Here is a 25,179-nt window from a genome sequence, read left to right as displayed (position 1 = left end):
GGGGGGGGGGGGGAAGAGACAAAAAAAAAAAAAAAAAAGCTTGAAATATCTCCGAAACATCAGAGCGGCAAAGAAGGAAGGGAGGGAAAGATGCCCCCCAAGATTTCCTGCTCGGACCTGTGAACTCCTTCTTGCATCGATCCCTCACGCTCTCTTCCAGATTCTCCAGCTGATGCTTGACCTTCTCGTACTCGCGCTCGGCCTGCCGACTCTTCCTCCTGCGGAGCAAAGAGCGAAGCGGGTTGCGTGGCGGCCGCGAGCGGGGCGGGGCGCGGCGGCAGGCCTCACCTGTAGCAGTAGACCGACACGGCGATGAAGAGCAGCATGGGCACCACCACGGCGGGCACGATGATGGCCAGAGGGATGTCGTCCTTCCACGCGTAGTACACCGAGCCCACCATCCACTCGCCGTGACCGAACTTCACCTAGACGAGGACCGCGTTAGCCGCCCGGCTCGTCAACGAGCGTCCCGGCCAAGTGGGCGTTTACCACAAGCTCCAGAGGGTCGTTGGCCGCGTCCCTGCGTTGGCGTTTGGACCGAGCTCGCGGCTGAGAGGACGGCGCGTCCAAGATCAGCTTGTCATCCTGAAGGCATCCACAAGGGGGCGCGCTGATTTCCCTCCCAGGCGGCAGCCCCCGCTCGGCCACTCTTACCTGAAGTATGCTGACGTTGCAGGACGCGTCCCCGACGAACGCCTGCGCCTCCGCGGCCGTCATGGCCTTGGCGAAGCCTCGACCCTGCGCTCAGAAGAGGAAGCCGCCTGAGTGGCGGCCGGTCGATCGGGCCGGAGCGGGAGGGGCGGCGCTCACGGTGACGATGATGACGCTGGTCACGGTGATGACGGTCTTGGAGAGCTCGTTGAAGGTGGGGTCCGGGTGGTACGTGAAGGCCTTCAGCTCCTCCTCGGCGTTGTCCAGCTGCAGGACGGCGCGCAGCGAGCGGCTGTCGCTCCAGATCACCGCCGGCGACAGGAACTCCACCACGCTGTCGTTCTTGCTCAGTGACTCTTGCGCAAACTGGTTTAAAAAAAAAAAACAAAAACATTGATAAATGAGCTGCGGTCAAGACAGAAGATTGGTGGGGAGCTGTCCATCGGATGAACGGAAAGAAAAGGATGCTGGCTCGATGACAGACGAAAAGACGGATGGCTGACGGATGGACGCACGGGCGACGCCCACCTCAACAGTGGCGTTGTCCGGCGAGAAGTCATCGGCGGTGGGCAGCACCTTCAAAGTGGCCCTCTGGATTAAATCGAAGCCGCTTCCCGTCACGACGATCCGCCGCCCGCCGCTGAACAGGCAACAAAAGTCAGCAAGAAAAAAAAACGCGCGGCGCTCGCCAAGCTCGAAAACCCGTCCGAGGCGCTCACCACACGAAGCTAGACTTGGGCGAGTAGTCGGCGATCTTGGGGTTGTCGGCGTACTGGAAGGCCGCCGCCACCTCCTTGCTGGTGTTGCGCCCGTAGTTCACCTTCACCGCCAGCAGGTCGGAAGGGACCTTGGGTCCGCGATACTTTCCCGTCTTACACGTGATGAGCTCGCCGAAGGAAAGGCTGAACAGAAGGCGCGTCCCCGCGTGGACACTTCAGTACTTTGGAGCGCCAAACGCGTCTTCATCGAGTCGCGACGTTTCAATGCGATGGCTCACACTTGACACGGAACTCCGCCCACCGAGACGGTGACATCATCTTTGGTGGCCGTGTCCAGGTTTCGGCCGCCAATGGTGATGACGGTCCCGCCGGCCGCCGGACCTTTCCCAGGATGCACCGTCTCTGGTTTGGGGTCCTGGACAAAATGGACACCAATCACAATCGGATTGATTGGCCAAGTAGGTAAAACACACGAGGAATTTGCCTTCCCGGGAACAACAAAAACAGTGACGGAGGGAGAGGGGGGGGGGGCAGACTGATTGACTGACATCCTTGCGTCCTTTCCTTACCCGATAGGTGAAGACCACCTGCGACCTCCCCGTGCGCCCTCCGTCCACTTCCACTTCCACCACGCCACTGTTGCTGGGCTCCACCGGGAGGTCGGACGGCGGCGTCCGCTTGGCCGGCCCGATCTCGCACACCACGCTGAGGGGGGGGAGTCACACACGTGGTGATAAAAGCTTTGAAATGATTTGTCTTGGTATCTCTGTTTGTTTTGTCTCCCCCCCCCCCCCCCCCCGCAAAAAAATGATCACTTGTAAAGGGGTGTGCAGACTTTTTAAACGCCGCTGTCAATGCGCGGTACCTGGTGGAGACGGAGTATTTGTCTTGCAGGTGTTGACACTCGACGCCGGCCACGCTGATGCGCTTGACGTCGTCCTTCTTGATGCCCATGTTGGAACCTTTGATGGTCACCGAGATGCGTCCGCTCAGCGGCCCGAAGCGAGGGACGATCTGAATGCGAAACCGCAGCAAACCTCCGCCATCAAAGTCCCAACGGCAAACGTCAATAAGGTGGGTCTCACGTCTGTAATTTGGGGCGCAGGGCACAAGGCGGGCGGCGGCGCCGGGCACAGCTGCCGGTAGACGCACGCCTGCGAGGCGGAGCACCACACGCACTCGTACTTGGCATCGGCGTGCTTGCACAGGCTGCAGTCGTCTCTGGCCACCGAGCAGTTGTACACGACCACTGCCGCACAACACATTCGCGTCACTGCGGTTGCATTCGATGCAATGAAAAATCACACCGGTACGCATATTTGACAAATGTTTTGAATCAGTCACGCGAGCTGTCCGTAGCTCATGATTTCATCAAAACAATTTGATTCGAGGAGCATTTCCTGACGTCTGGGACGGATTTTGCGCCCCTCCTGCGCTCACCTGTGAGCCTGCTGTCAATCTTGCGCTCGGTGTCCCGTTCTATGACATGGAAGGAAACGTTCACCTCCTGCCGCTTGTCGTACGAAAACTGCACACGGGAGCAAAATCACAAGAGGAAATGCACCGGGTGTCCGCGTTTTGTCAACAGAGCGACGAAAGCCCAGGAAGGGCAACAGAAATGGGTTGGGGGGGGGGCGGGGGGGTGTTACCTCGTATCCTCGGAATTTGAACTTGGAGCCGCCCTCCTGCGTCACCTCCTCCTCGGTCTGCTTCATCAACTCCGTGCCCATCACGAACCTGCGACCCTGAGCGCCACACAACACCTTGAACCTTCGCGCGCACGCAATCCAACACACTGATGCCTGAGGCGCCTCAACGCAAAAGTGTCAAAAACTGTTTTGCTGACGTCAGACTACAGCAATGTAGACCGATCTCGTGCCGACAGATGTGTCACAGACAAACACAATGTAAGATTCAATCGAGTTAAGAGAAAAAAAAAAAAAAAGTCTTTCAAAGTTTCGTGATGTTTGCATTGACACGCTTGTGTCCTCACCGAGTAGATGTCGAGATTTCTTCCCTGGAAGCTGATGGGGACCTCGACGCCCACGGGGATGAGCAGCGGCTCCGGAGACTCGAACTGAGGACAACGCTCCGGCTTGAAAACACACACACACACACACACACACACACACACACACACACACACACACACATCAAATTCACAAGTTAGCAGAGAATAGCACTTTTTGTTGTAGTTTTTTTGTGCGCGAGAGCTAAAGCGGTTGAAAAAGGGAGCGAGCTTGAACCTGTTGATGTTTGACAATGTGACTTCCGTCCAGTGCGCCGTCCATGTCGCTGCATCGGTGCTCTCGGGCGTTCCACTGACAGCCCCACTCGCTGGTCACGCACGAAATGCACCTGACACGTACACACACACACGGGTTCGAAATGCACAATGTGACTGGACACATATAAATAATAAAAATAATTCACAATAGTTTGATCCAGGACTCGACCACTAAAGTCCTCTTGCATGCCCGTTTGCGACTCCTCCAGCCACAGTCACCGGAAAGTTGCAACAGAGAGACTGGAGGAGTCACAGAAAGGCATACAAGCGGTTGTTTTGTGAGCCGCGTTTGTTTGTCTTACGGTATTTTGGGATTCTTCCGGACTGTTGCGGCGCAGTTGTAGAAGTGAAAGTCTCCCGACGTCACCACGATCTTGTTGTTCACCACAATTTTCACCGGGACTGACACGTAGTCTGGACACACGGGCACACGCCTACTTTGTACAGTATCAACGAGCTGATGCCGGCCTCGCATCTGACATTCATCGCCGGCACAGCGGCGCCTTGAAACACGATTCTTGACTATCTGCCAATGTCCCTCAAGGTTCTTTCTGAGAGCCTCCTCCGTTCTGAGTCGGGCGTCGTCACCCCCCCCCTTTTGCAGGCTAAGTAGCACGGGACTGCTTATTTATCATCTGCGCCAGCTGCGGGCTTTACCTTGTTGCATAGGCGTGGCCGGGATCTCGGTGGGGTCCGGCAAGGAGCAGGTGACGACGGCCGGGCTGCCCACCGCCACGGCGAGGGTCGGGGACCCGTCGAAGAGGCAGTGCAGCTGGTCCGACTGCCTGAGCCTGGGCAGCGCCGGAATGCTGATGTCCACCTGAGGGGACGCAAATCCATCAATCGCTCGCCTCCCCCGCCGCCCCGTCCAAACATCGGCGTACCTGCTGCGTCTTGTGGCAGCTGAGGTTGGGCGGGTCGAAGGCCCGGATCTGCACGCACTGCTGATTGGGCGACCACAGCCAGGTGTTCTCCTCCGTCCACCTGCTGCATTCCTGCTTCCTGGTGCACCTGCAACAAGAGCAACGAGATGAGCCCTCAGACCCGCCCGGCGCCGTTGGACTTCATTTCATGACATTTGCAAAGCGAAAAGCCTACCTTCCCTCCAGAACACACCAGCCGCAGTACGGATCCCTGAGGGACATGCAGGACTGGCAGTCCGTCTTGAGGTGGCACGACTGCACGGGAACCTTGGTGATCTAAACCGATTTCAAACGGTGAGCATGAACTACTTTTACGAAACGGGGCAAATTGTTGCATTCATTTAAAACGTCTGCCGTCAGGCGCCGTCATCCGTTGGCCGCGCAGACGAAACGCGAGCACCTTTTTCTCGCTGGTGATGTACAAGTGGCGCAGTTGCGAATCCAGCAGCAGGTCCTTGTTGACCCTGTCGCCCGTCACTTCGCCCGACGCCCGGCCGTAAACCTCCGGGTGGGGCGCCAGGTGCAACTTCAACACCTGGGAAACAAGCCGGACTGAAGGCGCGTCGGCTCCCGTGCGTTTTGACACCATTGAGCGTCGTCGCCCGGGGTTACGGCGTACCTCTCCGTTGGCGGTGCCCAGGAAGGCGACGGCGTGGCCCATCTCCACCGCCACGGCCACGGCGGTCATGACGCCCTTGCGGACCAGGGAGGGCTCGGCCACCAGAGCCGCGTTGGCTTTGCTGGCCAGCGGCGACGGCAGGAACTCCTCTCCGCACTTGTACTTGAACACCATGTCGGGCTGAGGGCAAAGAAGAAAAACCGACACAAGCGTGACGCGGCGTCAAAGTGAGCAAAAACAAAATGACGGAGCTTTACGCGTACGGGCTCTTCGGTGCATTCAGAAGGGGCGGATGCTTTCCTCGAAGGCTCACCTTGTTGGTGGTGCTGCACAACCCGCCCGACTTGGTGGAGTACGGCGAGTAGACGGCCGGCTTGTCGTCGATGAGGCCGCCGTCGCTGTAGCAGGCGCCGATGATCTTCCGCAGCCTGGTGTTGATGGCGCGCAGAGGGTACATGCCTGGCAGACGGAAGGACGACCCCGTTGAAGCCGACAATCGGGCGACTTTGGAACTTGGCCATCGCGAAAGAAGACCTACACATGGCCGAGGTGCTCGGATCGTCATCGGAGGTGAAGGTGACAAAGAGAACCTTGTCGGAAGCCAGGACGGACCCGTAGTTGCCCGAACTGGTCAGATTCTGAGCCAAAACCTCGCCCGGTGTCGTGACGTAGGCGGCCTGCGGGGGGAGGAAGACCAACAACAGGGTCCTTCAAACAAAACCAAGTCGAGCAACATTGAAAGAAAGTAGTTCGGGCTACTTCCAGGATTTTTTTTTTTGTTTTTTTTCTGTTTTGTTACCTGAACTTTATTGAATTTGTTTGAGGCGCTGCAGTTGAGCTGCAGCTCCGTGTACGAGTAGTAGCTCTGGTCGTCCTCGCACAAGCGTGAGACGAAGGTGAAGTTCTTGGTGTCCTGCACGCCGAGGGTGCGCGAGAACAGGAAGTAGACAAAAGTGCCGTCCTTGAAGGCGAAGCGAAAGTCATGCAGGTAGCGCAACACAAAGGGGTTGGCCTGCACGGCCGAGGCGTCGATGATGTTCTCGAAGATGTTCCACTCGCCGTAGTCCCGCAGGATGCGGGTGGAGATCAGCTTGGTGCTGTCGTGGCTGCCGTAGCCTTTCGCGACCTAGCCGGCGGCGTGAGGATTGAGAACGGTGAGTTTCGGCAGATGCGGGAACCAACTGAACAAACAAACTCGCATCATTTGCTCCTCACCAGGAAGACGGTGAAGTTGTCTCTCTCCTTGGTGAAGTAGGACATGACGCCCACCACCGAGACGCTTTCCTCCGTGCTCACCACGTACGACTTTTCGCCCTTGTTGTCGCTAAAGTAGATGACGTGCTCCACGTCGCTGAGGTTCCTGAGCGAGCAGATGCCCCTGAAGATGCTGCCGCACACCACCAGCCTGTCCTGGGCGCCGTGCACCAGGAGGAGCTTGTTGTGGTTGTCCGTCTCGGCGGCGTCCTCGCACGCGTCCGTGATGGGCGGCGTGCACTGCCTGTTGTCGCGCCGGGGCCCCGTCTCCACGTGGGCTTCCGCCACCAGGTCGGCCGACAGCTGGTAGAGGGCGTTGACGGCCCCCACGTACAGCCGCCCCGTGCGGGGGTCTTGGACCACGTTGTTGATGAGCGTGTCGGAGGGGAACTCCGGGGTCTTTGCGCAGGAGGCGCAGAGGAACGCGGTCGCCGCGGTGACCAGGAACGGCCACGCCCGACGGCGCTCCATCGCGGCTGCCGACGGACGAGCAAGGAAACCTGAAGAGCCATCCGCGGAAAAGTTTCTTAGAGTTCATTCGAGTTGAGCACCGCGTCCAAATCAAAACTTTGCAACGATTCAAGACGTGACCTTCAAGACCGCCTTCTGGTGGGAAAATGCCGTCGAAGTCGGGGAGTGTTTGGATTTACACACGAATTGAAGCTTTTTAAGAAGTTATGGCCAGTAAATCTTCCATCGCGCTGGGTGGGACCAAGTCATTAGTCCCAAGCACTTCATCTCCGCGAGCCGGAGACAATTCGGTCGACAAACGCTGGAAGACGCCCGCTGAGCATTTGGTGACGTCACAAACGTCTGCTTGTCCTCCAAGCAAAGTTGAGGAAAGACCAAACAAGAGTTTGTGGAGGGCGCGCAGACGATTGCGGAGAAGCTGAAAGTCGCAAGCGACACACGTTCTCCCTATTTTGTCACCACAAATGAGCACTTAATTGTGTGCTGCGTGCAAAGTGCTCGCGATGGACGAGGAACACGACGAGGGTGGGGACGCCGCCGTCACGAGCCGCCAATGCGCCGGGATTTTTTTTAAATTTAATTTTCGCGGCCGCCCGTGGCTGTTCCAACACCAACGTCCTCATCGCGCTGCGAATATGCAGAACGCGCCGGCCACTTCATTAGGTACACAGTCTCGGGAGATCGTGACTTGACACGTGCGGTGCGTGACGTCCTCGCACCGCCGCGATTTTGCCGCGCGACATCACTGACAAGCGCGATCGCAAAACGAAATAGCTCGCAGGCGACGCAACGGTACCACGGGGTAACAACTTGGACGGGCGCAAAGAGGCGAGCCGCCACTCGCCGAGACAAAGGGGGCGACACAGGCGGCCCGACACTGACCACATTCAACAGCCCACCGCCGCCGCCCCCGCCGACACAGAACCGAAACAACGGCCTCAAGTACAGCGTTTCCAAAACCTTGAGGCAGAATTTGACAGAAGAAGAATCTTAGGGACCACCACTCCAAAACAAACCACCCAAAAAAAAAAAGCTCGTTCTAAGACTGGTCCCAAGTCGATCGCGAGCGGTGTCGAGCAAACAAAAAAAATGTGTGTCTGTGCATGTTCGTCATATATCTATTTTTTGTGTGAACGCACACTGCACCCTAATCATCCTACCAGTCTCACTTTCACAAAAAGTATTTAAAAAATACAGTGAAATAAAATAAAGCAGGTGAACTTTTACTTACGAGGGGGCGGGTGAATCGCGTCACCGGAAGTTGTTACCAGCAGGCTGCAATTGCGGTTTGCGGGCAGAGCTGTTGCGATCTAGCTTTTATTTTGATTATTCGCAGTCAAGGCTCATTCGTGACTTCGTGTACAAGTCCCCGATGGCACTCGCAACGAATGGCGATCCGGAGGGCCCGAGAGAAGCATTTGAAAACCGTACGAGAGTTAACGGGGCTGCAAAAGTGCGAGCCACGCCTCCGCGTCAGGTCTCCCGCGAAGGTAGGCACCGATTTGTTTTTCGCAAACTCATAAACTGTCTACTTTATACTTCTGTTCCGTTCATCTTCGGGGCCGTCATGGCTGTTGCTTATCGTGGCACGCGTGCGTGAATGCGTGTGCGCGGACAACGGGATTCTCAATCAGACACTCAGATAAGGAGGCGCTCAGCAGTCACTGGAGAAAGTGAAAGTACACCACAGGGTGTTCGCGTCTGCCGCAGAATGCGTGTGTGAGCGCGCGCGTGCAAGCGAGCGTCTTTGTCGTGACGGTGCAGATTGGGATCTTTTTGAAGCCTCGCTCCATTAATCTTTCGTTCCAATATGAACTGCTGACCACGCCAGCAGACGTGGGAGCCAAAGGCCTGCCTGGGCGAGAGATACAAAGGGGGGAAAAAAAAGCAGGAAAAGAGAGAGCGAGAGAGGCGGGGGGGGGGGGCATGCGTCTCAATATTGCAATGAATTATCAAAAGATAAAAAATGTAAAATTGCAATGATCTCATGACGTAACCAGCACACAGGCTAATGAGCCCAGTGGAGGTTTTTGCGTCTGAGATGAAGGTCAAGATAAGAGACAGGTGGAAGGGTGGGGGGGCCAAGATGAAAGGGAGCTGGAGAAGTGACTGGCAAGTTTGCCATCATCAAGCAGCGGGACTCTGTGGCCAACGCACCGAGTGCAAAGTCAACCGGGTGGACACAAAAAATGTGTTTGGCCCACGTCCAACTTCATCAAATCATATCCGAGGAAATTGTGGTCACGTGGCTCTTTTCAGACCTAAAAACGGAGCATGAGGTCCTTTGCAGAAAGAAATATTCAAAATAGCAACAAAGGAACACCAAAAACACGGACACACGAACGCACTGAGAAAGGCCGGCCTCGGAATGCGGCTTGTGCAAAGCGGTCGAGGAATGTGCCCGGGATGGACGGCGGGGAGGAATGAGAGGAAGCCGACTTCCTGTGTGGATGGCCGTCAACAACTTCCTGAGCGAGGCTCGGAAGGTCGTGACCTCGCCGGGGGTGGAGGAAGAACTCAAACAACACAACCGAGGACTTTCACGTGCCCTCCCAAGGGACTCCCGGAACGTTGAAAGCAGTCAGGCCTTCGTTCAAACAACACACGCAGCCCCTTCCTCGATGTCAACGTGGGAACAAACGCATGCGCTGGCTTTCAGGGGCCACGGGTGGCGCTACAACCCCAAACTGAAGAATCCGCCTCATCAGCTCGAAATGACAAAATACAATTGAAAACCACAATCACTTATTGTGACTGTTGGTTTTTTTTTCTTTTTTATGTTGAAGCGCGCTTTTTTTTTTTTTTTTTGCTTTCTACCTGACCAGTGGGACATCGAAAAGTACCCTCCCCCTTTCTGCGTGGACGACAGCCGACGAGCGACCGTTTTGGAAATGACGCAAATGCACATTCGGCAGACCCGACACGCTTTAATGCGAGTTGGCAGCCGGCGGCGGGACACACGCAGATCATGGCACTGAGTCAGTGGGATGAGACAAGCGTTTAAAAAAAAAAACAAGGGTGGGAGGTAGGCGGAACCCAAACGCATTTGCACTTTTGCTGAGGCCGCACTTTCAACTTTGGAGCTGCTGAGCGACACACAACACATTGGATGCGTAAGCTTGTGGATTTTTTTTAAAAAATTGACTTTTCGGTGAAAAAAAAAAACTAGTTTGAAGTTGACTTTCGGAGTTGAAGTTTGGATTCTCAATGCTGAGAATTTGTTTTTGAAAAATGCGACATGAAACGAAACAACAACAAAACCCATCCAGCTCCCGTTAGCCTCGCGGTTAGCATGCCTTGCTCTGCGCGGCGCATGACGAGCTCTTCGTCGTTGTGCTTTGGTGCAAACGACTTTTGTCAGAAGCGATGCCGATCGGCCCCACGAGGATTCACTGGTGACACTGGCGCGTTCCGAATTCAAAAACTCCGATGCCGCAGGTCCACGTCCACACGAGCTGCGATACCTGCAGAGTTCCATTCGAGGTGCGATGAAATGTCGGGACTTAGCTGATACGTGAGGAGTTTCTGCAAGAAGTCGTTCAGAAAAAAAAACACCAAACTAATTGTCCCAAGGCCTTCAATTAACCCTTTCACCCTCTCGACCCTAACACACACACACACACACACACTGTCGTTGGCGTTAAAGGGTGTGCGAAGCGCTGAGGCGGAGATGGAGGAGGCGAGCGGCTGCCAACTGCAAATGTGTTGCGCATTAACTGACGTCAGGCTGGAATTCCAAAGGGACAGTGGGGGCTTTCCCCCCCCGCCCACCCCCATGTGAGATGCGGGGAAAGTCGGACAAAGTCTCGAAGGAGGACTTGCGTTGATTCTCATTCCTTCCAGATGCTTGCTTGCGTTTAGCTCCAATCCGTGCATCTTCTCATGCGCTTGTTTCAGCTTGACGTGTTTTGATTTGTATTTTTTCGGAAGCTTCGATGCCCGTTTTCAGGATGTCGTTTTGCCGGAGGGGCTCGAAAGTGTGCGTCGCAACGATGAGAAAAGATGAGAGGTCACGGCGGGAATGGCAAACTGACGTTCAATTCCAGCCGCTCGTGGAGCATTTCTGAGCTGTCGTTTGAATAAACGAAAGTCATGAAAAGCCCTTTCATAGTTTGAAGTGTCACCAGAGAAAAATCCATTGGCCTGAAAGCGTTACAACAAGCGCATTCGGTCCACTTTTTGCTCAGCAATCGGGTTTTCGGTCATGTGAGGAAGTCTGGTAAAAACGGGAAGAAGGTTTGCTGGGAAAATGTTGCTGCGAGCTAGCCAGTCAAGTTCTGCTTTTGGGGATTCTTCTTCCCCTAAAAATAGAGTGCGGTTTCCGAAATCACGATTTATCAAGGTCAAGTGTGATTCATGCCGTCTATCCCGGCTTTCGTGACCATGATGGCTCAGGGGTTGCAACTCGGCGAGCTTTTTGTGAAGATCACAACGTGGGGGGGGTGGGGGTTAAATAAATAAGCAATTGCCGGTCAAGACAAGAAAAGTTTTCACTGTTGGATGCTTGCTGCTTGCTGCTGCTGGTCCGTGAATAGTCATCAGGGCGTTGCGACGAGGTGAGCGGCTTGCCTGCCCGTCTCGCAGTGACAAGCGTCGGCGCCTTGAGTATCGCTTGCCCTCAGAGGTTTCTCTTATTCTTGGCGTTCCCACGCGGATGACGACGACGACGGCGGCATTTCCAGCCTGAAATAAGCCCTCAATCCTGCCGCAAATTGAACAATGGCGCCTTTCTCACAATGTCGACGGCGACACGAACGCTGGCGATCAGGACTGCACTTCGCTATATTCGTGCGCGGGTGTAAAAAGAGAGTCGCCGCCTCCATTTGGAGTCCGCAACATCTCTTCTTGGCTGACAAGAAACGCGTTTGCGATGAGCATCGACGCGCCGCGGTGACGACGCGCGTGGGCGGGCCACCGTCGACTAGGCGGACGCGCGCCACACAGAGCCAGGCCCTGGATGGCATCGCGCGATTGCGACTGCACCACTCGAATGTCACCAATCCGCACGTGTGTGCAGATTTACACACACAATGAAGGGGGCTGGCATTTGCTTGGAGGTCATCCAGTCGGCTCTGTGTCCTTCAAAACCGTTGCGTGTGTGTGCGTGTGTGCGCGCGTGTGTGTGTGTGAGCGACTGGCAGCTTCCCGCCTGGCACAAACAATGCTAATGAGATGCAGCTTCCCGCCGAGCGTCTTCCAACTCAGTCCTCCGCTCCACACACACATTTCCATATCAACGCTGTCACATTGCTTCACGCTTCTTGCTTTGTTTGTCATCTTTCGATCCATATTCCCACGAAACCGGACTGAAGCCATAAACAGAAAGCAAAGGTGAAAGACGCGGAGAGGGAAGTGCTGTTGTTTCCCCGTCGCGGTTTCCATTCCTGACATCCATGTGACTGATGACATCAGCGACTGCACCCCGAGTTACCTTTGACCCCTGCGCGGGTGCGCCGTAGTGCGGGACAAAACATGGCAAGGATGTGAGGAAGACGACATCCAAGTGGCCACTGAAAGTCGTGTCACAAATTGAGCACCGAGCGACACATGGCCTTAGAAGCAAACACGACCTTCTAACGCTTGCAGGAAAACCAAACAGCGGCGCCGCACGCCCCGCTCATGTGCAAACACGCACAGGAAGGCCATCAAGGCTCACACTTCCCTTGCAATACTGCGAGCAAAAGTGGCCAATCAAAGAAAATGCTCCTCCTTAAAATCTGGCTCTTGACTAGTAGCACTAGTAGCATGGCCGTGTTAACTTGTGCACAGTTTGGCTTCCATCCGCTTCCACTCGGAAACCAAAAGTTGCCACGGCGCTGTTTCGGGAATGTGAGACGGCAACGGAAAAGGCATCACTCGTCCAACACATGCGGCGTCCTCCGACCGTTGCGACCTTGTGGCCGGCTTCACTTCCTGCGTTCCGCGGCGGCCCCGCGACTGACGCCAGCGGACAAAACTTCCGAGCGTCGTCGCCTCTCCCGCTCCCTCGAGTGCTATTCGATCCGAGCGAGCGCCTTTGGAAGCCGACCGAGAGAGCAGGAAGGCCAGCATTCATGGACTTGACATTTTTTTTGTTGTCCTCTTTGAATGACACGGCCTGATTCGTTGCACTCTGACAACCTGAACGCAAGCCTGGCGCCTGACCGACAGCTCATCGACCGGGACGGGTTAGCCACGCCCACCGCGGCGCCATCGCCTTCCATCACATTCCACGCACGGCAACGCCACGGACGGTTTTCATACGTGGATGAGGAGTCATCGCAACTCAAACTCCAAAACCATTTGGGAGTCGATGCCGTCATGGGATTTAAAAAAGAAAAACAAGACGAAGACAACTGCCGGGTGCTGGATTGTCATCGGATGAGTCACCTCAGAAAAAAACAAACAGGACAGTAAGGGGGGAGGATGCGTGGCAGGGGAGTTTCCAACATTGATTTTTTTTTTTTTCATACACTTTGACGGTTTCAGCTTTCGTCCACATTGTTTGGTGTGCGGTGGACCTTACTTTCCGAAAGAGACAAGTCCAACATTTGCTGCACTACAACGGCGCAAATGAATGACGTCATATGAATTGGAAGACATGGGGATGCCCCCTGTTGAACACAGAGAAGAATTACACTTTAATTTGAGAAGTGGAAGCGTCTTTTGCTGGCCAAATGACATAAAATGAGCAACCCCCCCCCCAAAAAAAAGGCAGATATAAAATTGATTATGTTGACATTCTTTCTCAGTCATGAATTGACATTAATGTCAGTTTTGGAATGCAACAAAGTACTGTAGTTGATTTTTTTTAATGTACTGTATTTTTTACGTGACTTCATTCCTGTCAGCCTCCTCTTCTTCTCATTCCTTTGAAATATTTTTTACTTTCAGGACCAAAGTAAAATTTATATCCGAAAATTTGAATTGTTTTTATCCCAGTGTTGTTTTTAGGGGCTTCAGACAAGACTGATCATGGCCACATGATGGATTCCAATGTGGTTCGCCAACCTTCCTTGGAGCTACAAAATTAAAAAAACAAACAGTCCTTATCTGGCCTCGATTCCAATCTAATTTCTTTTTAGAGGACGTGACGACTTTCTCTTCTTTTAAGGATGAATTTGGCATGATATTCCGATGTCAAAAGCGCTGCAATCAAGAGAGGTGTTGGCTTTCTCGAGGCTGTTTGCAGACTTGCTCAACAGGATCAGCCCAGGGAGCTGCGCGGAGAGGCTCCAGATGTTCTGCGTACTGATTGGTCCCAGACACATTCCACTCGTCCCCTCGTGCCAAACTCGAACGAGAAAAAAAAAGCTCACATCTAGGTCGCCTTGTTAAACAGCAGGCAAGGCGCCTGCCTGCGCATCCAGGTCGGCGTGCTGTAGAGAATCAGCACGCCCGACGTAAACCAATCGGCATTCGTGTCAAAGTTCACGCCAGACGAGATCCGAGGGAAATAGCAGCTAAAACAAAATTCGACGCAGCAACAATTCAGCCACTCCTTCAGGTAAAAGCGGCAGCAGCAACTGCCTTCAAAAGCGCTTGGAAAAGCTCCCCGTGCCCGCTCAGTCAAGCCAGTGCAAGGGTGAAACGCGTGCCGATCATCCCAAATCTCTCACCGGTTGGTCCAACGACGAAACTTTTGCTCGGCGAGTCAACCGTCGCTTGACCGCGTCCAAGCGGACACTGAATTGGGTGTTTTGTAAGCAGAGTCCGGTGTGACGCTGCTCACTCACTTCTTGAGAAGGAGCGGACTATTTCCTGGATAAACTGCCCTTTAAAAAAAAAGTGTCGACTTACCCTCGCGCCGTCGTCCTGTGGCTTCGCTTCTTCCCAAAAAAAATGTAACAGCGGTGGAAAACCGGGGAAGTGTTTACATCCTGGTGTGCCCAAACAACTTGAAAAACATTCCCAGGGGGAAAAAAAGGGGAAGAAAAAACGGGTCCCGAGAAGCTCCAACTCAATCTGCTCCAAACCTCTGCGAAGTGTGTCCGGTGAATAGCCCGGCGAGGAGCGCTCGCGCGCGGCGTGCTCGGCTCGAAGGTCGCGCTCCCGTCAAGCCAAGCGAGCGATGACGATGATGATGATGAAGAAGCTTCCTTTTCTCTCTCCCCGGCCGTAGCGCCCCCGCGCGTCTGTCAAGTTACCTTCAACAGTAGTGAGCCGCAGCGAGCCCCGGAAGTTCTTTCATAATAAACGAACCACATAGTTGTTTTTTTTTTTTTTTCGGGTTGCACTTTGCGCCTTCTTTCTACTGGATCATGCGCAATTAGTGTCATTACATTCGTCAATAATTGTCATTACATTTGTCAATCAAAAAAGAAAAGGCATTTAATTGTATTCACAATGGTTTCTTTTCAGAAAGTTCATCTTTATTTTGCTATTTTCCAAATGTGTTGGACTTTTTTATAATTCCATTCCTTTTTTGAACGTTTTCACGGTCATTTTTTTATTATCCGGTCACAACTGCAAGAGCATGAATGTATTCTTGTTTTGTTTTTTTTTTAACTGCATTCTTAATTTTTGTCTTGTACTGTTATTTTGTTTTTACCTTCGATTGTGATCTTTTATGATCGAATAAAAGCATACATTTGCCATTATTACAATAATTATAAAAGTTTATTTACTACTTATTCTAAATGTTCATTGAAATTTAAGATGTGGTCATAAATGAAATTGTGCGCAGAAATGTATCATTGTTGTTTTTTTAAAAGTATTTTTCAATGTCATTGCCTTGTATTATTTGCCCGTGAATGTGATGGAGTCAATGTGTGCTAAGGCGACTGTAATTTATTTTGAAAATCAAACCAGGAAACTACACTCTGACTGTCGCACTCGGTAGCCACCCTGGACTCACATTTTGATTGTCAAACGAACATGTCAAGCACTGGAAAACTTGCAGAGCATCTGTGCTGCTTGAACTTGAACTCGGTTCATCATTTCGAGAGATAATCCTGATGCTTTTCCTCCCTCGCGTGCTGTGAGCGTTGAGGCGCAATTGTGGCCTGACTGCTGCTGTCAAAAGCCACTTCAATGTTGCTGCGGCCCCTGCTGCTAATTGGGGGCGTCCTGGAGAGGGAAGGGGGGCACACTCAAAAACAATGGAGGCTTTGTAGTTGGGGAATTAGTCAGAGGAGAAATCTTGTTTCTCAACTCCTGAATGTTGTGGGCAGGGACGGGAAGAAGACTCCGTTTAGATATCAACACATGAGTCCTCCCATGCGGGACTGGACAGACAAAGTTCAGGTCAGCAGTCGAGATATTGCCCTTAGCTAACCCAACGCGAACTCTAATCTGTTGAAAGTGCATTTGTGGTGTAAATGAGAGGCGAGGAAAGCTGCTGGCCCAGTGGGGAACTCCGTTACTCCGCTCTGCTTTTGTCTGAAAATGACTTCTCACACCTCATTAGAACACTGCCCAAAGCACAAGTAGGTGTGTGTTTGTGTCTGTGTGTGTGTGAGAGAAAGAGAGAGAGAGAGAGCAAAGTGTCGCTCATGAATGATTTATGAGCATGTAAATGAATGGAGTGGCAGCACACATACACGCGCACACGTACGCACTGCTCATTTTGAGTGTGTGGGGGGAAAATAATTCATCCTGGAAATGGGGTAAATGAAATGTAAATAATGGCCATAATATGAGGAATGAAACTGCATTTAAATTAAAGTTGTTTTGGCGTTAGCCTTAAGGCAACGAAGCACGCGGGTGTACATTGACATACTTGGCCAAGGAAGATGATTCTGATTCTGATGACTACAAATATTTTAAAAGAATTGGAAAACGTTGTTAATTCTGACTGATCTCACCCTCCCCCCCAAAAAAAATTGTTTCCAAGGAATGTGATCCAAAATTCCAAAATATGGATAGTTTCGATTGAAAAGCGACCAGGATCAAATGTTGATCGATAACGCTCTCTCGTGGTGAGAAGAAGACATGTTTAGCGCCTTCCCAAAAGGAGAGACTTGTCGCCGTCTAGTGGCTCAATGGTGAACCGCACGTGACCTCAGGCCTGCACTTCCTGTGCGAGGGCGATTGCTCGGCCAGACTTCAACTTTCTCACACTGCGTGTGTGTGTGTGCGTGCGTGTGCGTGTTTGTGTACGTGTATGGAAGCAGACGAAGAGCAGTTGGTGAGGGTTGAGTGGGAGTTTTTGTGACTCCTGAGGGAGACCATTAAACGTGTTTATGCACACACGCACACGTATACACACACACACACACGCGCGCGCACACACACTTGCTGGGGGGCAGTTGACAGAATTCTTAATCCCATGTGGATGTTTTCCGGCGTCTTTAGTCCCTTCCAAATGATGTTTCCATGGCGACAACATGAACGTGGCAATCTCCTGATGCTCATGGATTCAACCTGACAATAATACTGGAGTCAGTACTACACTTCTTACTGCAGTACTAAATATACAGTGATATGTACTTACTCTCTGCATTTAGACAGTAATAATTACTTTGAAAAGCGCGTTTGACTGTTCGGAGAAGTGGGATATAAAGGATTATGATTCATATCATAGTACAGTGGATTATGTAAAATTCGCTTTGACCGACATGTATTCTTTGGTTTTACAGCGCCCCCATGCCGGAGTGGCCTGTATAACACTCTTTGTGCCGTCGTGTGCGATATTTTGACATTGGTCCGGTAAAAATATGCAGTAGGAAAATGCTCGAATCAATAATCGATCTCAATCTTGAGGTATCGAATTGCGTGTCGGTCGTCATGCTTCCCACCCATTTTTTACATTGATATGGGATCGTTGTGGATTCTGCTTGTTCTATTTCCGGCGCAAACAAACGTCATCATCACCTAAAAGACATCGGAGCCCCCTCATTGGCAGCACCGCATCAATTTGGAGGCCCCAAACTCTGCGTCAGACGCCGGGTAAGTCTCCCGCGTGTCCCACCCGCGCTTCCAATGACGATAGTCCGAAAATTCACCTTACGACGTGCTTTGTCCCCAAAAGGCACTCAGGCAGCGCAAACTGCTCCCCTCCAAACTCCATCGACCAAATAATCAATATAAGACACTGTCGTCACTGCGGGGCAGTGCATTTTTTTCAATAGGCACCCAAATAACATATTTATGTCACGTGAAGATCTATCTGCTATCGGCATCACAAAAGACGGTTAAAACCGTGTTTATGTGCAAAGCAGGGATTGAATATAAGATGCTCTCCCTTGTGTTAAACGAACGGAAGTGAGGGCTGTTAACAAGCGGGACAATTTAAAATGTGAACGCGTTGCAGCTTTCCTCTCGTTGAACGTTCAGTTTCAGCATACCGAATACAACCTTTCATCCAACTCATACCACATTGGTTGTATTTTATGTGCGGTAGCCGTCTAATTATTTACAAACGTAAGCATCTTTAAATCGATATGTTTCGGAATGGAGCTGGACTGCGTCCAAACATGAAGCACGTCGTAAACTACAATAAAATTGCTTTGTTGTGTTTTTTTTTTTTCGTTTTGTTTCAGAATGTCAAATCATATTCGTATTCCTGGAATATTCATATGAAATATGATTTTCCAGACGGACCTATCAAGCTTGTTTGAGCTGCCAATCAAAGAGCGATCTTTTTAATTAAGAGTTAAGGACTTCAAGTCGCATTTGCATTTGTTAGAGACCAAGACAACTCCCCCAAAGTGGTTAAACTGCTTCAATTTTGGAAATTTGATCGGCGACAATTTGTTAAAATAGTGGGAGTTAAGCCCGCCTTAACCGGAAGCTGTAAATCAGATGCCTTCAAATTAAAGTTACGGTTGCAGCGTAACAGGGGTGACGTATTCGTGAGGGTACGGAGACATATTTCAGTGTTCCCGCTCACACGGACTAATGAAGTGAGTATTTTCGAACGAGGTGTGAGAGGTTTTAAGTATGATCTATTCACAGTTTCCAAAGTATGTGGAGAGCATTTTATTATTGCGTGTGTGTGTGTGTGTGTGTGTGTGTGTGTGTGTGTGTGTGTGTGTGTGTGTGTGTGTGAGAGGTACTCCCGACTCATGTAACCTGCAGCCTCTCATTTGTGTCGTACATGTCAGTTTTTAGTCCCGTTGGTCTGTTTCGATTGATTTTTAAAGGATTTTTGTTTCAGACAAAGAATAACTTTTATTTTGAAGGCAGCCGGGGTACTCTATGTGCATTTCATTTGACGAATGCGGGTCGTCAGAATGCGGAGCAGCTGATCCTGGCGCAAGTCTAAAAATAATCAACTTTTCCCTCCCCGCTGAGCTCGCACCACATCTTTTTCGCCTTTTTTATCGACCATATTTTTCATTTTTTTCCCCCCCCTTGGTAGGAATGAAAATGTGTCCGTGAGGATTGTGGGATTTCACTCATCTTGTTGAGGTAAATGTTGGACTTTTAATTTCCACTTTTGTCACTGGAAAAAAGTGAAGACTCCACTCATAAATTGCGTGTGTACGTGCGTTAGTGTGACTTTTACCCGAAACTATGACGTCATTGTAGGCACGCCGTCATGGCTGGCCAATTAAAATCTGTGTACTATGTTTGGCACATTTGAAGTGCACGGAGATATTTGAGTCATGTATGGAGGAGGGTGTCAAGTGTCTTTAACGTTCACTGCTTCACAGAAAGTCAACACTCGACAAAGCCTAAACGAGTCAGGCCACCAGTGTAAACTCGCAGCCATATTTTTGGGGGGGACTCGTCAGCTTCACATTTCTCGCAGCTTCTTCTCGTCTCGTACATGTTGAAGGGTCTTCTTGGCTCTGGTCTAGCAAATGTCGACTGGTCTCGTACACAAGTAACGGTCTTGTTGTCAGGCGGAGGTCAAGCGGCGTGGCCATGGCCTTGTCATTTTGCGGCAATGACGTGAACAAGAGCGGCTACAGCGTGGACGACGGCATGCTGAACAACGGCTGCTTTGTGGACGCCCTCAACCTGGTGCCTCACGTCTTCCTGCTCTTCATCACCTTCCCCATCTTGTTTATCGGTGAGAACACTTTGCAGTTCCAAATTCACTGTCAAACAAAACCTAAAACGAAGCAAATGATGCTTTGCACATTGCCAGAAATCACGCAACTTTGCCTTCTGCTTGCTTAATGCGCAGACACAACGTAAAACGTCACGGAGAAGCTCATCCATAGCATCGATAGTCACTTAAAGCGATGGACATTTGAAGACAAAGGGTGGATCAATACGTGTAGCCGACAATAGAACATTGTAGCGTGAGGTCAGCGCACCCAAAAAGACTGATCGCCATGGTGACAATCTGACTTGACTCCGCTTCACTGCTCATCAATACATCGGGGTGCCTCAATGTTATTTGTGACTAAAATAGCAACAGTGCTCTCTGGCATATTTTCTTCATCCTCTGCGAAGAACAATGAACAATATCGCAGTTGACTGAGTCATGTACAGTCTTCATTTGTGTCCTCCAGACTGTATAATACTGCCCTCTGGTGGCCAGGTTGGGCTCACCAGAAGGACTCATAGTGGCTTCTGTCCCACAAGACTCTCGCCTGATTCCGTGTCGTTGATGAAAAAATAAAAAACTGTGCGTGTGTGTGTGTGTGTGTGTGCGTGTGTGTGTGTGTTTGTGCGCGTGTGTGTGTGCCAGGATGGGGCAGTCAGAGCTCCAAGGTGCAAATCCATCACAACACATGGCTGCACTTCCCAGGACACAACCTGAGGTGGATCCTCACCTTCTCGCTACTCTTTGTTCACGTCTGCGAGTTTGCCGAGGGCGTGGTGTCCAACAAGTGAGCAGCATCCACCGGGAGGCATCCTTTCGTGGGGGGCAGCGGAAAATGATACCGTGTTGTGTTGGCGCCTCACTGTAGAATGATGGACACCAACCACCTGCACCTCTTCATGCCAGCCTTCATGGGATTCGTGGCGGCCACCACGTCGGTGGTCTACTACCACAACATCGAGACCTCCAACTTCCCCAAACTTCTCCTCGGTGAGCTCCACATTAAATTGGAATAGACGGTTTACCCTGCGCTCGAATAAAGCAATAAATAGACCTGGACTCAAGTCATGATTCTGTTCAAATGGATTGCACACATTGAATCCAAATGATCATCTTAAATAAGTTTAGAAAATTTGCTGCTGGGTCCAAAGCGCGCTCCAATTTTTGCTTGGATTGTCCACAGTGCTCTTCATCTACTGGGTGCTGGCCTTCATCACCAAGTCCATCAAGCTGTGGAAGTTCGCCATGTACAAGGTGGACATGCGCCATCTGAGATTCTGCATCACGGCGCTGCTGGTGCTGCTCTACGGTCTGCTCATGGCCGTCGAGATCAACGTGATCAGGATCAGGGTGCGTGTCGCCCACCCTGAACATTGATTACGTTGATAGATTTGGGAATGGGGTTTAGTTTGTCTGCAGCCAACCGACCTTGTCGGAGGTTCAGCTGAAGGACGCCTGATTTTCATTTCTTTATTTTTTTTAAATCCGGTGGTCCTTCATATGAGTTGTTTTTTTTTTCTCCACTCGTCCTGGCAGAAGTACGTCTTCTTTGCCAAACCTCAGAAGGTGAAGCCCCCCGAAGACTTGCAGGATCTCGGGGTCCGCTTCCTGCAGCCCTTCGTCAACTTGCTCTCAAAGGTAAGAGGACGCCGATACCCCATTTCGGTCGAAGGTCGAGCTCGGCCTTGTTCCTCTGTGGCCAGGCGACGTATTGGTGGATGAACCCCCTGATTATCGGGGCACACAAGAGGCCCATCGAGCTGAAGAAGATCGGCAAGCTGCCCATCGCCATGCGGGCGCTCACCAACTACTTGCGACTCAAAGACGCCTACGAGGACCAGAGGGTTAGTCCAGATACGTACTTGTGAAAAAAAATAAAGTCGCGTCATGCGAATTATCATCACAAAAAAAGGAGCATCTATGCTAATATTGGTTAGCCGGTCTCTGGCATTTTGAATGATGAGTTAGCATGAAGCTAGCAGACCGTCAGCGGTCGGCTCCTTTTTTTCCGCGGCAGACGGCCGAGAACCCGGAGCGGGCGCCGTCCATCTGGCGCTCCATGTATCGGGCGTTCGGGCGACCCATCCTGCTGAGCAGCACATTCCGCTACCTGGCCGACCTGCTGGGCTTCGCCGGGCCGCTCTGCATCTCGGGCATCGTCAAGAACCTGACGCTCGAGGAAAGCGGACGCTCCGCTCCCAACAAGACAGGGGTGAGTCCGTCCGAATACAGCCGAACCAAATTGAATTGTTCCACTCGAACACGGAATGCTCTTGAATCCTATCATGGCCCAAGGATGAAGAAAAGTATCAAATTGTCTTTCATTGCAAAGCTCCACACCCCGAGTAGAAACGCGAGCAAACCACTTAGCATGTTTACACAAGTTGATTTTATTAGCGCGAAATTAGTGTGAACGGCGCAAGATGGGCCGCTGGGTGGTCCCACCGACCAATCAATGACTCACTGGGTGTGAGCACAAGACTCTGGGAAAATATTTGACCCTTGCTTGCATTGGGAGCCCGCGCACTCGTGGTTAGCATGTCGGCCTGGCGGTTCTGAGGTTCACCTTTGCAACCGAGTTCTGGACTTCCTGTATGGAATTAGTTTTTTTGTCTCTCCGTGGCCTGAGAGTGACTGGCGACCAGTCCATTGTTTGTCCACATAAGTCCTACCCTTGACTGGCGACCCAAATGACAGAACCAACGGCGCTCAGGCAGTGACTCTGCTGAAGGTCACCGTGTTGACGAGGACCCGCCGGGCGGTCGTCGCTTGTTGTCACAGCTGAATGGCTGATATCCAAGAGCCAGCGCGCCACCGGCGGCAAAATCGTGCGAAGCGAGTGGGAATGACGCGGGAAATTCCTGGCACTGACTTGAGAGAATGAGAAACACCTGAAGAAGAAGAAAAAGACTTCCTCGAAGAATTCAACTCGCGATATATATGCCGCGTGTCGTTGCAGGACACTTACTTTGACGTCCACTTCATGCCGTCGAGCGAGCTGCTCCAGAACACGTCGGTTCTTGCCGTCCTGCTCTTTCTGGCGCTGGTGCTGCAGAGGACCTTCCTGCAGGCGTCCTACTACGTCACCATAGAAACTGGCATCAACCTACGCGGAGCCCTGCTGGTGAGGCGCACGGGCGCCGGCATGTGCGTCAGCGCTACGTGCCGTGGTTTGCGGGGTGCCGCTCAGCTCACAACTCGGTCCCCGTTGGAATGTTTTCTTCTTCTTCCTCCCAGGCGATGATTTACAATAAGATCCTGCGTCTGTCCACGTCGAACATGTCCATGGGCGAGATGACGCTGGGGCAGATCAACAACCTGGTGGCCATCGAGACCAATCAGCTCATGTGGTTTCTCTTCCTATGTCCCAACCTGTGGGCCATGCCCGTGCAGGTATCATCACCAACGGTTAAAAAATAAAAATGAAGCAGAAAAATCTGACCTACTTTAAGAGCGAGCTATGACCAGATTGTCATGCCCGATGGCAACCGAAACTTGAACCTTGTGTTGGTGGTCTCCCCAGATCGTGATGGGAGTCATCCTCCTCTACTGTCTGCTGGGCTGGAGTGCCGTCGTCGGGGCGTCTGTCATTGTTCTCCTGGCCCCGGTTCAGTACCTCATTGCCACCAAACTGGCAGACATGCAGAAGAGCACCCTGGTGAGCGTCACGGCGTTTTTCCCAAGGTTGAAGGTGGGAGGGACCGCCAAGCGATAATCCCCGGGTCACGCGTCTCGCAGGAGCACTCCACCGATCGCCTGAAGAAGACCTCGGAGATCTTGAAGGGCATCAAGCTGCTGAAGCTGTACGCTTGGGAGAATATCTTCTGCGACAGCGTGGAGGAGACGCGGGGCAAAGAGTTGACCAGCCTCAAGACCTTCGCCTTCTACACATCCATGTCTAGTGAGAAGACGGTCATAAACAAATGAGGCCGCTGTTGTTGTCGGAATGCCCCGCGTGATCATCTCTTCTGTGCTTGTGCAGTCTTCATGAATGCCGCCATTCCGATCGCTGCTGTCCTGGCGGTAAGCTCGTCTGGGCTACCCGGAAAATTATTTGCAACAAATTCTAATGCGGTACCGTAACGATTGTGATGTTTGGTTGGTGTTCGGATCACGAGGGTGTCATTGTAACAATTACAATGTGACGTCAAAATAACGCAGGATTTGATTCAAAAAAGAAAAAGTCCAGTATACCAGATCTGGTGTACTCAAGGCCTGTTCCGCCTCCTTGCAGACTTTTGTCATGCATTACTTCATCACCAAAAGCGGTCCGAGTCCCGCGGAGGCCTTCGCCACGCTGGCGCTCTTCAACATCCTGGTCACGCCACTCTTCCTGCTCTCCACCGTCGTCAGGTTCGCCGTCAAGGCGCTCATAAGGTGAAGCCATTTTGTGGCTGCCGTGACTTGTCGTTGCCACAGGGTACATTACAGTGCTGTGAAAAAGTGTTGCAGATTGTTTTGTTTTTTTTTCCTCATCGGGGTTTGGCACACTTCGGAAACTGTCTGCGCAGTTTCCCGAAGAAAGTCGAGTTTGCGGCCAGTCACATCTGGTGGAAACATTTGATAAGATGATACCAACAGTCAAACCTAGTGGTGGCAGTGCGATGGTCTGTCGATGCTTTTCTTCTTCAGGGCCTGGACGACTCGCTACGATTAACAGAACGATGGGGGAAAAGGCCAAAATCAGGAAGAAGGTGAATGCGTTTTCACTGCGCTGCGTGTTTTCGATGTTTGCTCCAGTGTCCAGAAGCTTGGTGAATTCCTCCAGAGCGACGAGATCGGAGACGACAGCTGGAGGAACGGAGAGATGTCCGTTCCCTCCGAGGCAGCCAAGAAGCACCCCGGAGCGGTGAGTGCTCCCACCTTGCATCAACATCTCCCTGATTTGTCCTGATAAACTGCTGCCGCGTGAGGCTAACGTGCCGTCTTCTGCGCGCCGAAGACCAAAGCCATCAACCGGAAGCAGCCTCGACGTTACCAGATGGACAACTACGAGCAGCCGTCCAGGCGGCAGATGAGACCCAGTGAGACGGAGGATGTGGCCGTCAAGGTGAGAAAAAGGTCGTCTTGCATACGAGAATATGGGCCGTAAAAACGTCTATCGAGAACGTGCATCATATGTCTCCATCGAGAACATTCTGGAAATGTGGAGGTGCCCGTTATGTTCTTCGGGTTTGACGCGCTGAAGACGTCCAGCTCGGCTCAGCTCCTCAGCAGCTGTTTGTTATCGCAGCGAGCGAGCGCGTGACTTCTCAGGAAGTGGGGAGGATTCACACGAGAACGCCTTGCCCCGAGCGCGGCCTCGCTTAAGGCGACTCTTCCTGTCGCATCCC

At 51.9% G+C, this 25,179-nt stretch overlaps 2 protein-coding genes across 7 annotated transcripts in view; one reads left to right on the top strand and one right to left on the bottom strand.

Annotated features, from left to right (window-relative positions):
* Window positions 1-15,079, bottom strand: part of plxnb2a.1 (plexin b2a, tandem duplicate 1) — a 20,072-nt gene extending 4,993 nt beyond the window's left edge. The window contains exons 1-26 of one of the 3 annotated variants that reach the window (XM_019897677.1): window positions 14,704-15,079; window positions 6,415-6,953; window positions 5,999-6,325; window positions 5,738-5,876; window positions 5,513-5,658; window positions 5,200-5,379; window positions 4,981-5,115; window positions 4,756-4,856; window positions 4,542-4,668; window positions 4,315-4,477; window positions 3,960-4,071; window positions 3,617-3,728; window positions 3,364-3,465; window positions 3,020-3,115; window positions 2,811-2,898; window positions 2,456-2,619; window positions 2,236-2,384; window positions 1,940-2,075; window positions 1,649-1,785; window positions 1,371-1,553; window positions 1,180-1,291; window positions 811-1,017; window positions 655-738; window positions 490-585; window positions 289-425; window positions 118-218 (exon numbers count right to left, since the gene is read on the bottom strand). In XM_019897677.1, the coding sequence (XP_019753236.1) occupies window positions 118-218; window positions 289-425; window positions 490-585; window positions 655-738; window positions 811-1,017; window positions 1,180-1,291; window positions 1,371-1,553; window positions 1,649-1,785; window positions 1,940-2,075; window positions 2,236-2,384; window positions 2,456-2,619; window positions 2,811-2,898; window positions 3,020-3,115; window positions 3,364-3,465; window positions 3,617-3,728; window positions 3,960-4,071; window positions 4,315-4,477; window positions 4,542-4,668; window positions 4,756-4,856; window positions 4,981-5,115; window positions 5,200-5,379; window positions 5,513-5,658; window positions 5,738-5,876; window positions 5,999-6,325; window positions 6,415-6,924 (3,844 nt within the window). In that variant the 5' untranslated portion in view covers window positions 6,925-6,953; window positions 14,704-15,079. Of the gene's footprint in view, window positions 1-117; window positions 219-288; window positions 426-489; window positions 586-654; window positions 739-810; window positions 1,018-1,179; window positions 1,292-1,370; window positions 1,554-1,648; window positions 1,786-1,939; window positions 2,076-2,235; window positions 2,385-2,455; window positions 2,620-2,810; window positions 2,899-3,019; window positions 3,116-3,363; window positions 3,466-3,616; window positions 3,729-3,959; window positions 4,072-4,314; window positions 4,478-4,541; window positions 4,669-4,755; window positions 4,857-4,980; window positions 5,116-5,199; window positions 5,384-5,512; window positions 5,659-5,737; window positions 5,877-5,998; window positions 6,326-6,414; window positions 6,954-14,703 lie in introns of all 3 variants that reach the window. The other 2 variants (XM_019897678.1, XM_019897679.1) reach the window with 2 other exon arrangements.
* Window positions 15,080-17,547: 2,468 nt separating this feature from the next.
* Window positions 17,548-25,179, top strand: part of abcc9 (ATP-binding cassette, sub-family C (CFTR/MRP), member 9) — an 18,375-nt gene continuing 10,743 nt past the window's right edge. Inside the window, exons 1-17 of one of the 4 annotated variants that reach the window (XM_019897684.1) lie at window positions 17,548-17,793; window positions 19,208-19,257; window positions 19,695-19,864; window positions 20,492-20,633; window positions 20,715-20,836; window positions 21,030-21,196; window positions 21,383-21,484; window positions 21,550-21,690; window positions 21,864-22,058; window positions 22,806-22,970; window positions 23,084-23,239; window positions 23,370-23,504; window positions 23,585-23,747; window positions 23,829-23,869; window positions 24,081-24,223; window positions 24,587-24,695; window positions 24,789-24,896. In XM_019897684.1, coding sequence (XP_019753243.1) covers window positions 19,717-19,864; window positions 20,492-20,633; window positions 20,715-20,836; window positions 21,030-21,196; window positions 21,383-21,484; window positions 21,550-21,690; window positions 21,864-22,058; window positions 22,806-22,970; window positions 23,084-23,239; window positions 23,370-23,504; window positions 23,585-23,747; window positions 23,829-23,869; window positions 24,081-24,223; window positions 24,587-24,695; window positions 24,789-24,896 — 2,037 coding nt within the window. In that variant the 5' untranslated portion in view covers window positions 17,548-17,793; window positions 19,208-19,257; window positions 19,695-19,716. Of the gene's footprint in view, window positions 17,794-18,494; window positions 18,750-19,055; window positions 19,258-19,694; window positions 19,865-20,491; window positions 20,634-20,714; window positions 20,837-21,029; window positions 21,197-21,382; window positions 21,485-21,549; window positions 21,691-21,863; window positions 22,059-22,805; window positions 22,971-23,083; window positions 23,240-23,369; window positions 23,505-23,584; window positions 23,748-23,828; window positions 23,870-24,080; window positions 24,224-24,586; window positions 24,696-24,788; window positions 24,897-25,179 lie in introns of those variants that run through there. The other 3 variants (XM_019897685.1, XM_019897683.1, XR_002171425.1) reach the window with 3 other exon arrangements.

Source organism: Hippocampus comes, unplaced genomic scaffold (assembly GCF_001891065.2).
Source record: "Hippocampus comes isolate QL1 unplaced genomic scaffold, H_comes_QL1_v1.1 scaffold81, whole genome shotgun sequence".
Taxonomy (NCBI): domain Eukaryota; kingdom Metazoa; phylum Chordata; class Actinopteri; order Syngnathiformes; family Syngnathidae; genus Hippocampus; species Hippocampus comes.
The sequence above is the reverse complement of the archived record's forward strand: the minus strand, read 5'-3'. Positions and strand labels throughout refer to the sequence as shown.